The sequence below is a fragment of the Phlebotomus papatasi genome, chromosome 1 (genome assembly GCF_024763615.1).
Source record: "Phlebotomus papatasi isolate M1 chromosome 1, Ppap_2.1, whole genome shotgun sequence".
NCBI classification, from domain to species: Eukaryota; Metazoa; Arthropoda; class Insecta; order Diptera; family Psychodidae; genus Phlebotomus; species Phlebotomus papatasi.
In genome coordinates, this window is record NC_077222.1 from 86,066,885 (window position 1) to 86,086,665 (window position 19,781).

At 33.7% G+C, this 19,781-nt stretch overlaps 1 protein-coding gene across 2 annotated transcripts in view; it reads right to left on the reverse strand.

Annotated features, from left to right (window-relative positions):
• Positions 1 to 19,781, reverse strand: part of LOC129797908 (uncharacterized) — a 269,671-nt gene that overhangs the window by 103,109 nt on the left and 146,781 nt on the right. For both annotated transcript variants that reach the window (XM_055840784.1, XM_055840785.1), the window contains exon 3: positions 7,042 to 7,281. In XM_055840784.1, coding sequence (XP_055696759.1) covers positions 7,042 to 7,129 — 88 coding nt within the window. In that variant the 5' untranslated portion in view covers positions 7,130 to 7,281. The remainder of the gene's footprint in view (positions 1 to 7,041; positions 7,282 to 19,781) is intronic.

A 19,781-nucleotide genomic window follows, 5' to 3' on the forward strand; every position in this document is an offset into this window, starting at 1 on the left:
ACAACTGGAAATTTTTCATAGCCAGGACACATTTTTGCAAGAAATTTGCTAAATTCAAAAAACCCGCGCAGATTGCCAGTTGTTTTATTTTGTCATTTGTGATTTTGAAAAATTATAGAGTCCAGTGAAGAGGAAGAAATTTTCCTACTTTATGTAGGATACATGTTCAATAAAAATGTGTCTCAAGGTAAAAGGAAGAGATTGTGAAAAAATGAAATTTTGGACACCACAATTTTCTTCTCACAGCTACTGAAGAATTTAGGGAACTACTTCACATACTTAGACCTCACTTGCAGAACGAAACAACGAAAATGAGGATGCCTATATGGCCTAAAATTGGAATTGTTGAGCAATTTTAACATTTTAATTTGCTGAGTTGAAAATAATTTGAGCAGCCACATTATTTATGCTATTTTAGAATATTTAAACATGTTTTGGTGGGTCAAGTATTAATTTGTATCAATAAATAAGCGAAAATCTATTAATTCAAATGATTTTGAATGCGAAATAACGCATACGAACAATTCATCTGAAAATTAAATTGAATTTACAAATTGAAAAAAATCTAGTGTAATAGCACGGTTATATTGTTTGATTTGATATTTCGGAGTTTAACATTTTACCGTAATGATGGAATGTCATTGTCTTATATAAACGAAATATCTTCATATAAAACCTTACGTGCAATTTCTAAAACGTTACACAAAAACAGAAAACGGGATGGAAAAGCGTCCTATGCTTTGCTAAACGTCGAACTTGTGATTTTGATGCTGTACCAAAAGCACTTTTGTATCATTTATCGTTTACCGGTTTTCAATGGATTTGTACCGATTAATCAGTATTTTTATGAAAACCCTTTTGTAGCCACAGAAGAAGATCCACATTCGGATCAAAAGCTCTGGGCAAGACAGAAAATTTGTTTTTATTCTTGAGGTGAAACAATATTTCCACTGGCGATTACAGGAAGTATCCTTGTAGAATATCCATCACGTCAGTTCATTACGATTAATAAGTCACTCAAAGGATTACCCAAAAAAGCTTAGGAGAAGTAGAATTGATGTTCGTATAAATATTACTCAACGGATCATGACCGGTTCGGACTTATCTAAAACTTCAAAACCTTGACCACAAACTCAAACATATCCCCATTCGTTTAAGAAATACGGTTAAGAAATAAAAGAAAATCTTTAGACCCTTTTTAACTTTTAGTCTTGAATAACCGTTATTAGGTATGATTCAGTGGTATTTTAGTATATAGACAATTTCAAGCAATCCCAAGAACATGGTTTTGGTTGGACAGTTGAGGGGTGGAGAAAATGAGGGGTGTGTTAATGTTCCTTAGGTCAACGTAAGTAAATCCCTCGTAAGTCCCAAGTCGCTACCTCTAATCGGTTGCCCTCTAGGTTTGATGACAATTGGACCGGTAATGAACCGTTTATGTACCGATAAATAATTTTTAGTCGAAAATCAATTTCTTTACTATAATACTTTTAATTTACTACTATAGTTACTTTTAAGGCATAGCATCCAAATCACAAGTTCGAGCAATTTGCAAAGCATGTGACGCTTCGCCATCCTTTTTTTTAATTGTTTTGGCTGCAGCAGATTTGTCAAAAGACTATTAACACAATTTTAAAATGCAAGATAATAAATTTTTAATGCATAAAAAAAGTAGTGAAATATTTTTAGCAAAGAAAAAATTAAGAAGTTATAAACTATTTTGACATCTCAGATGTGGTATAAAGTTAAATCAATTTTAGGTTTTGCACTGAGCAGGATGGAATATTTTACTGACAACTAATATTTTTCTTGAGTTGTTACAAAACTTATCAGGATTAGACTATTTTGGAGTCCCTATTTAAAAGATAGGTTGGCATGGTGTATCCGGATATCTAAAACTTGAGGTTTAGCTTAATTTCCGGGCATCCGTCTTCAGATCTATATCTCATTACAATTACTAGCTTCTAAGTACAATGAAATTCTCACTATATTAAAAATAGGCAAAAGAATAAAAGACAAAGAAGAAGTACTCTGGAATGTAGGACTTGTAGGATTACATCTTCGTGATTTTTCTTTTCTAACGCCTGCAGGCCTTCCCGCAAAGGGGAGTTCAAGACATAATATAATAATAATAATTTATTCAAACTCTACATTTCCCACTCCCCCATACGTCTGCCGCCGTCTTAGAATTTATTCATTTATTAAGCTATTGTCTATGAAGCTCGCCTCATTGGATGCAATTCGAATACCTTTAATGCCAGAAAAATTCCTGCTGATCTAAATGGGGATTTGAACCAAGGACAAGGACACTTGCCTCATATAGCGAGTGCTCTTCCACTTGACCCATTGAATTAAATAATAGCTACAAATAGCTCCATATAAAATATCAGTTTAGCAGGTGCTTGAATTTAAGTAATAAAAATAAAATATTGAATTTAAAAAAAAAAATCTTTCATAGAAATCCTTATTTCAGTAAGCTAAGTACGTATATTTAAACTCCTGAAGAAGAATATCTCAACAGTCCCAGCAGAATGTGGATTTATTTATTTTCATTAATAATTTAGAATTATATTGTGATTTATTCTGTCGAAGAATCTGAAATTTTGCTAGATACAAAACAGATCTTTTTGACAATTTTCACTGTTGCTTTCGCTGTCGTTAAATCCAGGTTATACCACGAAAATAAACACAATTTTCATTCTTCATTTTCTCAAGATTCATCCTCATTCCCACACCACAAATCAGCAGACAGTGTGCAATAATATTCAAGTTTAGAATTTACATTGTATATACTGATTTTCAAACGAATAAAACACATAATGTACAAGTCGTATTTCTGAAAGAGGAATTTGTATGTTGATATTATACAAACAGGCAATGTGCAATCGAGTTGGAACAACTTGCTCTTTTCATCAATTTTCAATTCATACAGTAGAATTTACTTAACACTGACTTTCTCTATATCGTCAAGTGTGATTTGTATAGCTCCATAACACCATAACTCCTTAAGATTGAAACGACAGATATCAATTAAAAAGTTGCTTAAATAATCTCAATGAACTTTCAAGTTCAAGCAACCAAGATTCTTCTTCAAAGCCAGATTGAAAAATTTAAAGACTCTTATTCGTATCATGAAAAAGTTATTGAACAATTTAAAAGTATTACGAAATATATGTATATCAATTCCGTAAGTGCCATCTCTCACATGAAATCTTCTTAGACTTTTCGTCAAGCTAAGAATTTAATTGAGAGCTTTTCCCCCTCATAGACGTAGATTTCTACGCCTTTAAAATCCTAATGCATGAATCTTGTGAAACTTTTTGGATTATTTCTCCACAGATGGAAAAATTAAATTGTATAATAACATTTCTATGGGGAAGAATATTTCCATCAGATTAGAATTTATGTACGCGGTTGAAGACTTTTTTTTAAGCAAATATTCTGCTGAAGTGCTCAAATTTTGGACGAATGATAAAATGGTAGAGGTGAGAACAGAACCCCTCGTACAGTGGGAAAAAATCTAATTAGGATTTGCAGAATTTTAATTTAGGCCAAGAAAATGATTAATTGAGGACTACGACTTTGTTTGAAAATACTACGAAAGGGAAAAGCCTTAGCAAAATGCTCGATTTTATAATTCAACACTTAACGCTTTTTTGAAAGTCTTTTGTTCAACATTAAAAGCTAAATTTGCAGTAGGGTAAAGTGATACAAGTTGGACATAGTGTTACAAGTTGGACAATTCGCCAGTACAAGTTGGACATGGCTCTTTTCTTGATAAATACAGTACAATATTTGTTTTTAAGCACAAGAAACCAAATTATAAAACTAAAGCAATAAAAATATGCAAATAAAAATGAAGTACTAAATTTATCAAAAAAAAAGCCCTGTCCAAATTGTATCATTGTCCAACTTGTACCACTTTACCCTAAAGGGCAATTTTGATATTTTGTCTCAGGGTAAAATTATCAGGTAAGAGTCATTTTCGTTCGACATATGTCTCTTCATCGAAATGTTCTTAAACACACAAAAAATGTTTGTAAAATTTTGTCACTTGTTCGTAATATTTTGCCAGATAAACAAAAATGTACGAACAAATGTTTGTAAAATACTAAAAATGTTCGTCAAATTATAACATTGCGAACAATGTTTGTGAAAAATGTACGAACTTTTACTAACTGTTTAGTTTATACGATTTACGAGCATTTTGTAAGTCCCTAGTGGAAATTCACTAACGTTTACAAACAGTTTTACGAAATATTTTTGCTGTGTAAACTGGAATGTCTTTATATCAAAAATTATATCTTAATTTTTTAAGTGGAAAAGGTAGTCTTTCTCAAACGGGCCTCAAAGTTAAATCTAGCCTAATATGTAAAAGTTCTGAAATTGTAGATAACAGTGAAATTTCAGTGATTTTTCAAAATTTATTAAATTTGCCCTTAGTGTCTCATATTAACATATTCAAAAAAAAATCTTGCTAATAAGACTTTAGATGGTTGTATTGGCTTCAAGCCTAAGATTTTACATAGCTCAGCTTCTCTAAATTTTGATCGTAACTGAATATTAAGAGCAAATGATCTCTTAGATTCCGGAAAACCATTAAAATTGACTATTGTTTAGGAATTTCAGACCTTCGGATATTATGCTACATATCCAGCCTGCAATACTCTTAGGTTACAAAACTTTGTTAGTCACAAGTTTGAACTTCAAAAAAATTAATAAAAATAATCAGGTTTTTAAATAAATTTTGGTTAGGATAATAGAATATGGACAATAAAAGCTTCAAACTCAAAATGCGGCGGTTCCGCTTTTCTATTCAGAAATTAAGGATTCTTATAAACAAGTTTAAATCTTTTTCTGGAAACCGTGTGAGATGAAGAATAAATCTGACATTATAACCTTGTGTTAACATGTCGATACATCCCACTTTTGGAAACAGAATTGCCCAAAATATTAAGGATCTTTAAACATTAGTAATATTTGTTATCATATTCTCTATAAAACCGGTTATTAACTCTATTTGGCATAGTGAACGATTGACGCTACCTTCTTCCTTAATTGGATCATGTCAAGAGTCTTTTAGACTGTTTATACTGTCACATTCTAGCGAGGGGAATCTTTCGCGATTTTTAAACTATAAAGAGTTTTAATATTCATTAGTGATTCCAACAACGGTTTACCGGTTTCGAAAAACCGGTTAACCGCCCTATTCTGGAGACGGTTTCAAAATCGGTTTTTAGATATTAACCGGTTTAAAACCGTCTCTTTACAAACATTTTAAAATTTCTCTTAAGCTTAAGTTTATTTTTTGAAAATCAAGATACAGTGCAGAATATTTCTTTGAAATAGAAGGGAACCTGAAGTTCAATATGATTCTAAGTGTAATCTGTAGTATTGTAGTATGTTAATAATGTTTTAAGGATAGTAGTACTGGATTTCCTGTACATTTCTTCTACTCTGGAAAAGAATTATTTGCTTAAAGGTTATCGGAAATTATTTCATGACTTCCTCACTTGAATTATTTTATCTTACAAGACGAGAAAATGAATTGTATACTGAGAAAAAAATTGTAAACTATTTAGTACAATCTTGTAAAATATTATTTTATGTGGAAAAGTAACAAGATGTTTATCTATTCCTGACTTCATAGAGATTTTTATTAAATCTTGCCATCTTAACTGCATATCTTATTAGACCTAAATTCATCAAGATTGTTACACAATATTCTGGTAAAATTTTTATCAAAATCTGGTATTTATTAGTTTCACAACCAATGGAATGAAAAACAACAAGAATGTTTCTTTTTATTTTAATTCTTTTTTTTTCTAAATGCTTATGCAATTTTTTCTATGAAATTATTTCTTAATTTTGTGTAAATTAGTGGATTTTCTGTAAAGAATGATCGAAAAAATTCACTTTAAACCATTCTCGATAGAAAAATCTGTAATTTTATGTTGAAAAAAGAATAATTTTGACAATACTTTTACAAGATTTTACAAAAAAAATATATAACGAATATATGTAGAAAAAAATCTTGGTACTATCCTTCCAATATTATTTTTTTATATTTTTGCAAATATTATTTTTCTTCCAGGATTCAAATTTTCTAAACTTAAGTTTAACAAGATTTAACTAGTCATAGGATTTTAAAAATAAAGAGGAAAACTCTTTCGGTAACTCTATAATTTTTTTCCATTTCCAAGATCTAGAGTAAAATTTTTAAGTATTTCCTCATTAAAGATTGTCAAAAATGACAACGTTTATAAATTATAACCAATTTATTTTTAGAAAAATAAATTGTATGAAAAAATAGTTATTTTTTACGGAAATATACATTGCATTAGCTTTTCTACGGCACAATATTATTGGAAAAACTCCTAGTAATTTTCCTGTACTCTTAAATTTCCTGAACTATTTTAAATATAAAAAACAATAAAATAAAATAAGTTTTAAATTAACTGAGAATAACAATATATTTATGTGTTAAATATTACATCAAAGTTCATGTTCTGAAAAATTATTCAAAATCCCATAATCTAACCCAAAATTTTAAACCGGTTTTAAACCGGTTAAACGGATCCAGACCCTTCCAAAACCGGTTAACCGTCTATTCTAAAAACCCTGTTATTTGGAATCACTAAGATTCATAGAGGAACTAAGTTCTATACATATACTTCACTAACAAACAGGAGATATGAATTACTAAAGAAACCGTTTTTAATATCGACGATCGATTGATCTTCAAATCTAAAAGAAGCTAGGGATTGTATAAAATTCCTACAAAAAACACGATCATCAATCTCTTTGTCTTGAGGTAACCACAATGGCACCAAAGCATTTTCTCCCAAATTCTAATTGTGAATGAAAGAATGAATATTTATTAATTGGTTCCATTCCACCTAAAAACTTGCAATCTCTCAAATAAAATTTACATGAAAGTTAGCAATTGGAAAGCGGAATTAGAATGGTTTGAGCGTTTGAATGGGGGGAAAGAAAGGACGTAATCTCTTCTGAAAAATTGCTTTGTCGATTGGGACTCACCAATTCCGGAGAGGATGAATGCAATGACGCAACTCAACAATGTCCAAATAAGCCCTTTGGGCTTTATTTTCTTGGAGCTTCGTGACATGTTGAGTGGCACAGTGATTAAGTCGATGATTATCGGTAAATTCCACCACTAGAAGAGGCGGTCTCTGTCAAGCTCCGATGCATGCTTCATCCATGGTGTAGTGGCATTAATTGCTGGTGGTTTTTCCACAAACTCCCCTACATTGTAAACACCTGAAAAAGGAATGGAGAGAGAATACGGAAAATGTGTTAGACATTTTCAATTTCCACCTCTGCAATTTTTTCGTATTAATCTCTTCAAGTGCTTCTGCGGAGGGAAAAGATGGTTGTATTTTGTGTTTGATCACAAATCACAACCTGCCCTATACAGAAACTTATTTTGGATATATCGGTGGTTGGTTCCGGATTGAGTAGGTGGATAGAGTGGAAGCAAAAATTGAAAGAGATGCATTCAATATACCAAAGACGATGTCTCCCCTCATCCTGGATTTTTACACCAAACGGTATAAAATTCAGTGAGTCATCAATTGATGCTGTTGAGTTTTCCTGCAGTATATGTTGTGTCTGGGGCTATTAACTATTCATTGCGATGGTTACAATATATTCTCCGGCGTTCAGGTTTATTTATCTCTGAGGGTAGAACGAAGGATTTACTGGTACACCAACTTTGTATACATCCTTATATTATGGCATCCTTCGCCAAGCGTCTGCAGTGCCACCAGCACACCATTGGACTATGCACAACCGGAAGACTTATTGTTATCGAGCTGGATGCCACCCATTTATAAAAAGACACACATACATATTCACCCTTCTACCCTCCAAGTATCCTGTAAAAGTCTACACATTTGCTGTGTGCCGTTACAAGAGTTTTCCCGAAGAAAATTACATGGATGTGAGGTCGTGAAATTCGAGATAGCATTCCTTTATCCCATATCTTTGCACTGGGGGAATCTGTATCCTGTAGCTCTCAGGACTCTCATTGCTTATTGAAATTTCTGTCAACATTTCGTCTTACCACTCTCCCCAACACTTGAGAGAGATGATGTACTTTTTTTTAATCCACGCTCGGTTCAGTGACTTCTGGGAATAATTGGAATTTGAGTTTAACTTTGCTATATACATTTCTTACATAGCATTACTTCAAAGCTCTTATCGCGATAAAACATTCAGTGTCAAAGCTAACAACACACTCGATTGTTTTTAGAGATGTATATGGTATTCTATGATTTATTGCAAATTTAAAATAAATTGATTCACAATCTACCTATAAGTACAGTTGATTGTAGTCCCGGTCAAAATCTTAAGAGCTAAAGTTCCAAAATCCAAAATCTCAAACATCAAACTCCTGAAAGTCAAAATTCCAAATAGGCCAAAACCTTAAATGGGTCAAAAACATGAAAAGTCGAACTATTGAATAGATTTGTAATTCTGAAAAGCCTAAATCCCGAATGGACTAAAATTCCAAACAGGTCGAAGAAATCCCAAAGAATCAAAATCAGCTTAAGATTGCACCCGAAGGATATGGTAAGAGGTTTGGGATTAGGTCCTTAAACATTTGGGTGTGTTGAGGCGTTAAATGGTTATCGCTTTGAGGGCTATACGGGTTTCAGACTGACGGTTAAACCCAGTTCCCAAAGGAGTCTAAATCCCAAATAATAAGCATTTTAGTGAATTTTCAAGATCAAGTCGATCATTTTCTTTAAATAACCAGTTCTAAGTCAAATTTTTCAAAAACGTTCTGTCCGGTAAGAATTTAGAGAAATTAGGCCACATTGCTAAGTCTTAGATCTGAAGATCATATCGACGGCTCCATTCCATACTATTCTAAGTCGACTTAGAATTATATTACTCCGAGAGATATGTTGTTCCTGGGACCGAGATCTACAATTGGTGAAAATTTGGTGGTCATCCGGCGTTCGGGTAACGAGATATTCAATTTTTTCGAAAAAAATTTACACGGGCAGCATAGGAAATCGCCAACTTCAAATGGCTCTCCTGAAATGTTGTCATTCTGAGATAGAATAGTATGGAATGGAACCGTCGATATTATACAGGCTTATTTTAACGAGGAAAAAATTTGGTACTACTCTCAGGGTGCCCAGCTCAATATGATGAGACAAGGAAGTTTTTCTTCGACGACCAATCAAACGCTGTTTAGAGGTGGCTAAACGACCCTCTCATGACCATGTCACAAATAAGATTAATATTAAGATTAATACTTTCTGAACTGCGAGAATGGAAAAAAAGATAGCACTTGTTTTATCTTGCCACTCTCTCACATTTCCCCTCTACGTACAAAATTGGCAGCAATACAATCGCTCGAAAACTGACCGAATCACAGTTGGAACTCAAGGAAAATTGCTCGAATTGTTTGTAATATGATTCAGAAAACAATTAATATGAACAGTAATATCTTACTCGTCGTATTACTCCACTAGAGTGTACTCTTTCTAACACAAGTGATTTTCCATTTGAAATTTTGCGTACTATATAGCTCTCTTTCCAGCTTTTCTTAATATTAATATTAATCTTATATATGTGACACAACGATCAGAAATCAGAAAATTGTTCTACAGAAAGGGTCGTTCAGTTACCTCTAAACAACATTTGATCATGGTCGTCGAAGAAAAACTTTCTTGTCTCACCATATAGAATACCCTGAGAATACTGCCAAAAAAATTTTTTCTTGTTGAAACACCCTACTTCAAACCTAATGCTGACTTCATACTAGACTAGACGTTTAATCCAGTTCCCGAAAGTCTTAAAATCCTAAATAACAACCAATTTTATTGCTTTTTCAGAATTTAATAGGTCATTTGTCCTAAGTAATCCAATCCAAATTAAATCCAAGTTAAATTTTTCCAAAAAACTTGATTGTTGAAATATTAGAGCAGGTAAGCCATATGGGTAATGTCCTGGACACACTTACGACTAAAGTCCAGAGACGACTAAGCTCGTTCATAGTCAGGTCAGTTCCTGACACACTACAAATGAGGCTTAACATTTTCTGGAACTCACAAAACATAACTTTCGTGGGTTTTATGCAGATATTTCTACTGAAATGAACTAGTAATCCTTTGAAAATGAAGCTAATTTTAAATTTACTTCACAATTCACGTATAACAACAAGAATTATTCACTAGAATCGCCAAAATTGTCTTAAGTCGCGAGTTAGCTTCCACCTCATAAATAATTGTAATTAACAATAATTATTGGACGTGTACTGAGACATGATATTACAAATAGTTTCATTTTCAGAGGAGTGTTAGTGCATTTCAGTAGAAATCTCTGCATAAAAACCTAGGTAAGTTATGTTTTGTCAATACCAGTGAATACTAAGCCTCATTTGTAGTGTGTCAGGAACTGACTTGGCTATGAACTATCTTAGTTGTCTCTGGACTTTAGTCGTAAGTGTGTCTAGGGCATAAAGTCTCAAGTCTGAAGCCCGTAAGGCCTAGTCATATGGTTTCATATGGTATTTATGGTTTAAAAACAATAAAATTCATCGCTTTGGGTTATCGCTCGCGGAGAATGGCGGAGGTGGCATGAAAGGACTTGTCCCTCAACGGAACATGGCACCGTCTAAGGAAGTAAGGATTTTAACCATTCGGGATTTCGACTATTCGGGCCTTTGATTATTTACAATTTTGACTCATTCAGGATTTTAACCAATCGGGATTTAGGCCCATTTGAGATTTTGTCTGTCCTGGAATTTTATTTTTCGGACTTTTAACATTCGGGTTTTTGGCTTTCAGGATTAAGGCTTTCGAAATTTTGTCTGCCACTCGAACTCAGCCGATTGAGATTATTCAAGGTTTTCGATTTTTAGATTCTGTAATAACAAAATGTTGTGCTCAAAATTGTAAATCAATTATGATATATGAACCTGGTAATAAGATGGAGAAGTGTATAGCATGTCGCTGAATGCTCGTTCCGAGTTGTTAAATGTTATGTGAGCTTTCTGCAATTTCCTTTCCTTTGTTTTTTTTAAATAATTTTTTAAAATGTTCGAAAGTCTAATGTTTAAAAATGAATAAATGTATTGAATAATACGAATATCGACTTAGGGGAAAGTATGCTAACCTCGGTCAATTAAAGCTTTAGGCAACTCTTTTTTTCAATATGTTTTTAATGGATTTGACCCATGCAACCCCCTGGCAAGTTGGCCTTTTTATATGGAACTACTTGAAGCGAATTCCTAAATTGATCTCGGAATCAGCTCACAGTGCTCCGAGGAGAAAAATTATTTAAACAAAAATTTAGTATATTTATCCCTCCATACGGAAAGGTATCTTATAATACGGAAGAACTTCTCACTAGCATAACTGTAGCGAGTGCAAAAAAATCCCACAAATTTAAATCGAAGTATGAAAAAGTGACTTCAAATTTCAGGCAACTTGCCAGGGGGTTGGACCCATTGTTCTTTTCAGGAAATTTGAGGCATTAGATCAGCTATTAAAATATCACATTATAATGGACCAAATTAATTAAAAACGTGTTGGAAAAAGTGAGATGTTTGAAGTTTGAGTCGTTCGAAGGTACTGCGCTTTGACGATTTAACTCAGTATCCGAAGGCCTGCAGCTTACGTTAATGACTTATACTATGTATAATAATTATAATATACTTAAAATTTTAAACATTAATTTAATACCTCAAAATTTGACACATTTATTCCTGAAACTACCTTATCTTTCTCTACCTACACCCTCCTTTCTTTGTAATACTTTCTCAGCATTTCCATAATTCATGTAAATTTTTTAAATATATGTATACTGTTTTTGACAATATTATGTGCCCCTCGCAAAGAACTAAAAAATAATAAGTTCAGTAAAATAGTTAATGAAGTCGGATTTCTCCTCTGTGACTATGCATCTAGTCGTTGTTGTTTCGAAAAGTTTTGGTGCAAACGAAATGGAAGAATAGTAATAAATCTAGAAGCTTTTAAGGACATCTAATTTGCATTTTTTTTTTGAGTCCTACAACTGAAGTTACGTGAAAGTGGGTTGGCTCTAGTGACAAAGAAGCAATTGATTGAGTTTAGTTGCTACACCACCCATAGTCTTACTAGACAAATATTTATCCAGCAATTTAAATCGTCTTAAGACGAAGGTGAGCTATACACATGTTGTGGAAGACTACCAAAGTTATCATCCCTCTAGCAAACAAACACACTGAGTATCTTAATTAAAACCAGAATACTGTCACACAGATTATGTCCCATGCTGGAAGACTTCTGTCTGGTCCTATGCTCAATATCTTGTGTGGTATATATCCTCTTGGTCAAACATTGTAGAGCAACTTCCTCAGTATCTGTGCATTGGACATTCTGCACTGCATCCATCGTGATATGAGGAGGTGGTGACGGGTCCAAGACTATACTGTTCTGGGATGGTATGAAAGCTGCATAAGATTCTCCTGCAAGTTTACCGTCTTTGGCCAGTGGGTGGAACAAGGAAAAAAAATTCCCCAAAAACTTTCGCCATCTCCATCGTCACTCTAGCAAGCGCGACATCGAGGAAACTTTTGAACTTTAAAATTTCCCCCATTTAAATTTACAATGGAAAACCATTTGTGAGATAGAAGACAAAAACTTTCACATACCATGCTATCATATTTCTGTACACAGAGCGCATTTCAAAGTATTCCTCTCTTGAAGAGTATTACATGGACATAGAGGTGACTTCTTTTGCACTATCAGCTCACCCAACAAACACGTTTTTTTTCTGCAGTGTCATTATTATACATTCGCCCTATGTTCTCTCAAACTGATTCTCAACTTCTTACATTGTTTTAGCACAAATATCCATTTCCGTGGCAACTTCCTTCCACGGTGAGAAGACACATTATGCCCTATCCTCACAATATTCTGTCTTCTGTGAAAGTAGTTCTGTGAGAAAAATTTTTCATTTATTGCACTCCCAATTGAGCCCAGTTCGCGCTTTCTACCAATTTTCTCCTCAAGTCTGGCTTTTTCAGCTAAATCTACGGGTGAATTTTTAATAAAGAAAGTGCAACTCTACCGTCTGCAAATGACTTTCAGACTCATAATTTACCAAATAATTCACACATTTTATTTACTATTGCATAAGTTGAAGCACTTGGTGGAAATACGTAAGAAACGTGCTAAATGCTATTTAAGTTTTCTCGTCCTGTTTCGTTCTTTGCTTTTTGCATTTTGAATTCACTGTATATACATTCTAAGTGAAAATATAATATTTTGTCGATTGATATTCTTATTAGATATGAACCCTATAATGAACTTATATACATGGTAAGAAATAACAAAATAAAGGGTGACAAGGCATCTTAGCTTTGCGATATGTTCGAACTTGAAACTTTGATGATAAGCATGATATGCTATGAAAATTAATCTGGTTATTAAATGTCTGGATGAGGATGAACAAAATTGGGCAGTGGTTCAAGACTCATGGAATATCGTACTAACAATCTTCGAGCAGTTTGCAAGGTTTCTAATAGAACGTAATATTTTCTTCTAGTAAAGAGAATTACAAACGATTAATCTGAAAATAAGTTTACAACCCATACTGAATCAAATCCGGTGTAAAACTCTCCGGGATTAAAAAACTTGCCAGAATTTGTTTAAAGTTATTCTTTCCACGCCCTTTCCTAAACATAAGGAATGAAGAACAATGTGATGGGTAGATTGAGAAATGTTGGAACAATACTAGGTCCTCAATTTTAAATTCGCCGTTCGTGAATTGCACTATCTACACATATAGCTCACCCATTATGTGTAAAGTTGTGTTTATTTCAGAGACTAGTCATCTACCATAAATATCCAGTTACAATACCGACAGATTATCACACCTCAAAAAAATCTAACTAAGAAAATATCGAGTTTTGTGCCAAAAAAGCAACATATGCGGAAAATGTAACTTTATTGCTATAACTTGAAAAAAGAAACCAGTAAAGCACGTCATTTGATTAAAGATATCTGTTGCGAATGTACCATCGAGAACAACTCAGAAAAATTGGTTAAATTCTTCATAAATTATGATTTCAACACAAATAACCAAAAGACCAAAAACAACTAATGGCGCCGATCTATAAATATTTCTGGTTGAAGATTATAAATTAGCTTTTGGGGACATTAAATAGGCCTAGGTGGAAAATGTTCAAACGTGTGCATGCCATTGAAAATGTCAAAATTGTAGCAATATATGCTACTGACCCACACCGGAACATGCTGGGGTGCCCTTCATCACCGGAACTTCTGTGGAATACCACCGATCTCCGCAACGATCGGTTCCACTCTGACCGGTCTCACAGAGGCAACCCACCTGTGGTAACCAGTTTCCACAGTAGCACAGCCACTCGATACAGACAGAATAGAGAAGGATAGGGAGATCTATGAGCTCTATCTACTCTTAAATAGGAAGAGGAAATAATGGAGAGTTTTTTTTGGATGGTACCGCTATTCCCGGGGGGGGGGGGGAGGGTTGCTCATTCCCGGGGACCTACGAATCAGAGTTCTTCTCAGCTTCACGGTTGAAGGCCGACTGAGGAACCGAATCGTATGCACCTTTGGGAGTCCATCGAGCGCTCTCCACTTCATCTATCGGTGATATATTACTCTCTGAAATTAGCCGTTATAGCACCCTTCAGAGTCACCACCCTAACTGAACAGTGATTGGTGCCATATTGGTTTAGAAAAGTCTTCTTCAGGACGGGCTTTTTCCCTTCAACTCCTATAGGCTGAACAGTCCTACTACAAAATGAAGCCAAATATATACCGAATGAATTGACAAAAAGACAGGCAAAAATTCAAAAATGCACTTGCGAAATTTCGTCTTTGTCCACCTTTGTGTGATTTTAATCCAAGAAAGTCTCATTATGTTTTTGGGGTATCCGGGGTAACCATTTATTGCTAAAGAGATGGCAAAATGTGTAACTAGCGCGGATCGATATTTTGAATTAAATATTTTACGATTTTCTTCTGAATTTTTTCATAATTATTTGATAAAAAAGGCGGATTTCAAGTTTAAGATCTAGTAAATTAACTTCGTATTCCAGCAAACTCTGAAAATATATTTTATATTTTTTTTCATTTAAACTAAAAGGGGTGGCAAAGCGTCCCAGGCTTTGCGAAATGCTCGAACTCGTGACTTAGATGCTATACCTCAAAAGTACTTTCGCATCATTTACCGTTTACAGGTACTCAACCGATTTGAATCGATTCATAAATCACTCAATAGATTCCACAAAATAGTTTAAAGAGTAATAAAAATTATATTCGAACAACAATTACTTATTGGTAAATAATCGGTGCACAATCGATTTGAACTGACTTATAAATCACTCAAAATATTTCCCAAAATACACCTCAGGAGTAATTTAATTGAATTTCATATAAAAATTATTTATCGGTTATGAACCGGTTCATTACCGATTCAAAAACGATTGGAACCGGTTCAGGCTCGGAAATTCCAAGACTTGATAAATGCGCTCTCTAGTGTCTTTTTAATCTTTAATCTTGAAAAACCGTTATTAGGAATGATTCAACGCTATTTTCGTCTAAGGACGAAATGTGCGCCTGGGTAATCTCTAAAACATATCAAAAAGTGAAAAAAAATCACACGACGCGTTTTTGAGCAATCCCAAAAACAACATGGTTTTGGAGGGAAAGGGAAGGGGTGGGGAAAAATGAGGGGCATTTTAACGATCCTTCGGTCGATTTATGGGGGTCTCCCTTAGGGCCCAAGTCGCTATTTCTAACCGTTTGGCCTCTAGAGCTGATGACAATGTCAGCCGGACGGACAGACGGACAAACAGCGTGACGCCAAAAACTCGAAACTTCAGATTTCCAAAATTCTACCATAATACGAGTCCTTGAGGGATAAGAAGTCGAAATATATATATATAACTCAAAATCGAGGGATTATTTATATTGCACTCTCCGTGGAGTTCGAGCAGTAATATCTGAGATTTAAATAAACTAGCAAAATCATGATCATAATGGTTAAATAATAAATTTGAATTCCCTGTATAATTTTGTTAATGATTTGGTCATAGATTCTCCAGAAAAGCTATGCAAGCCATTGTGAGGAGGCGTCGACCTCGGATCAGACTTAAGCTAAGGTGGCTAAATCAAATTGGAGGGCCTTGAGATCGAACCCGAACATCTTCCTGAAGTGCCGGAAGATGGACAGGCGTGGGCTAATAAACTGGATGACATGGGTCCGCGACCCCAATAGGAATAAGCGGCTGAAAAGGATGATGATGATGATGATTGCATTATAAAAATCACTCAGAAGTCTAATTGAAAGCAACCGTTCGAGGCAAAATGTTAATCAAACCGGAGGATATAGGTCGTAATTTTTAAACCTTAATTCCTTATATCGCCTATTATACGGGTGAGGTAAGTATAAAACTGTAATTTTAATATTTTGCCAATTTTCGAGCTTGATCTCAAGACATGAAATTTTGTGAGGATTATAACAGATGAGAGTATTAAGAATCTCACCTAATACGGAGCTTGCAAACGACACACATGTTTTTACATATGTAATCGTCAAGCAAATCAAAGTTATATACCTATAATACGCAAATACATAAGAACTTTTAAATTAAGCACGTTTCATATGAGTCCTTATCTCTTTGAGACTAAGAATATGTGTATGGGTAAGTTGAGAATATCACATGCATTAACCTTAAAGTAGATTGAGTCTCAATAAGTAATCTTTGCTGTATTACTTGCTTTGAAATATTTAAATATTATTTTTTTTCTCTCTATATAGAGATATATAAGAAGAACTTATTCAAGAAAAACTATTATGATTTTTTTTTAGTAACTCTGGAGGGTACTATAAAACTATATGTAGCACTATTATCTATAAAAGTTTTTATAAGAAAAATTTAGGGTAATGACAGAAAAATACTCATTACATTTCCTAAAAAAGGAATACCAGGAATATTTTATTTCCTAATGTTATTAGAAATATTATAAATTTATATCATTTCTACATATATATAGTTCAGAAAATTGTCACTTTAAAATATATTTTAAAGTGGCATATTTTTGTTCAGAAATTGTTTGTGAAGCCGTATCACAAATGGAGCATTAAAATTGTTGAAATGGCTTAGAAAATGAATTTATGTGAAATTCATATTATTGTGTGTACATCTCATTTTATAGTACCTCTTAAGTGTCTCATAGCAAATATCCTCCAACTACCTTACAATACTAATGTGCAAAGTGCACCTTACCAATTCAATAGGAAATCGATTTATTAAAAGTGTTTTGTTGCATTTCAATGTTTCCGATATGCAATAAATTAATGCACACCACACAATGCTGACAATGAAACGTGAGCGGAAACTACTTAAATTAATTAGCCTGAAGCCACATTTCAATTTTAATGGAATGTAGTGGTTTCATCTCCAAAAACAAGAGCTGTGGAAAATTGAAATTTTAACATTTAACCGTGTATAATTATTTTTCCTAGCCACAAATGGAATACAGAATAATTTGAATTACGTGTGGGTTTGCTTATGGTATAAAATGAAGGCACCAGATAACAAAAAAAATTAAAGGGGACTGTGGCAAACATCATGAGATATCAGGCAAATGCTAAAAATTGTGTAGAAGAACGTGACACTGAGCAAAAAACTAGTTCATTGTTAATCATATAGTCAGGGGGTATTCATAAGGATGAAATGGTGTACCATATACTTTTTCATAGGCGTTCTTGTAAATAATATTTTTGACATATTTTATTATTTTTTCTTCCAACGTGCGATTGATTCATAAATACGGGAGGTTTTTTGGCTTCGCATACACTCTGGCTTCGGATATTTCATATTTTTCTCATATTCTTTAATGAATATTAATTTATCTAAGGCAATATATTTTAATAGCTAATATTAAATCACTCATTTTCTAAAAGAATTAGGTCATAGCGGTTAGATTTATTAAAGGCTCCGTTCAGTAATAACCTTTCGAAGAGACAAAGCCACTCCAAAACCAAGCCAAACCTATTCGAAAATCGACCGGAAGCTTAGAGTGCAAGTTCACGTACTCGCCGCTTTGGCGCTGATTGTTCTGCGATTTCGAATCTCGGTATTCTTGATACTTCAATCGCCAACAATGGCCTCAATTCTGAGAACAAAATCAAGATCAAAATTTCAAGCTGTCAAATATTTCCAAAATCAAGATTTCGTATTCTGGCGCGAAGTATTTATGGAACTTTAAATGTCTTAGCTAAGAACCAAGATTTCAAGATTTTCCACACTTAACAAAACGCTACTTCTGACAAATATCTTCATTTCTTTGGTGAATTTGTGGAAATTTCGTTATATAAAATAGGAAAATTAATTATAGGACGTATTAAAGAATAAATGAGAGGCCATAAACGGGAATACAGGAAGTTAAAACCAAACTTGTGGCCTGTGATAAACCAAGAAATGCTTATGCAAGATGTGATTATTTTGCAGGTATCCTCAGGGTAGTGTACTTCGACATGTACATCTATAATCTTGGCTTCTAGGACGTGGCATAGTTCACAAATTCTGTGCCATTAAGCTGCAATGGTGCAACCAGCAATGGACTATATTCCTGAATGAATCAGAAGTATTTCGGGCCTTCTATATCCCGTTTCAACGCTGAAGTATCAGACCACCCATGTATATCTATAAATACGTACCATTTCGATTAAATTACAAGGTCAAATACAGTATTTTTAAAGTAATTCTCTTTTTGTACCATCTCTTATAGAAATATTCCTCATCAATAGTCATTTCCATATGAAACTCTTCAAATTGTTACTATCTTGAAAATTCTAAGCACCTCCGAGAAGTTCTTGGAATTATCTTAAGAAAACAAGAAATTTGACGTCTTGAAATCTTGAAAGTATCTTAGATTCCAAGATTCCAAAACATTTGACAGATTTGACATCTTGATCTTGATTTTTTGATTTCAGAATACCAAAATCTTGAAATTTTCTTGATCTTGATCTTGGTCTCAGAATTGAGGCCAATGTCAACAACAGTGTGTAAACATTTACTACAAAAAGTAAATATTTGTGTAGTTTTGTGGAATTTCAGGATGGCAGAACGTTTAAATTGCAATTTCATTAAAATAAATGTTCTTTTCGTGAACTTGCTCACTTTTGTGAAATTTATCCGTTTAAACGTTCGAACTTCCAACGGGTTCTTATGTAAGTTCTCTCTGATATACCATCAAATCGATACAGAAAAACCTCAACCAGAGAGAGTTTTCATATCGGGAAGGTTATTACTCAACGAGAGAAATACGAAGTGTTTGAAATCGGAGTGAGTGCGAAGGTTGAAAGCTTTCTCCTACCTCAAAGCAAGCTCACAGGATCTGATTCGATGACTTTTAATCATATGATTATTTGTTGTAAGTAACACATGAAATTTCATAACCATCAGATTTCAGCGCTCATTTTTGTGAATAAAATTGTTGAAGTGAAAAAAGCATTACAAAAGTTGCCAAAGAGATGATATGTCAACGGTGGATGGAACCGGGCGTTCTCACTTAAGTAAGGAAGACTGGGACAAAATTTGTCAAATCGAAAATTTTAAAATTCAATATCTTCCCAGAGAAAAGAATCCGATGCTTCAAATTTTTACAATTTTTAGCTTTCTAGAATTTCTTTAACTCTTTCGTCTCTTTTGGGACTCTAGTACCCAAAGAAGCATATGCATTTTCTATGAAAAACAATGTTTT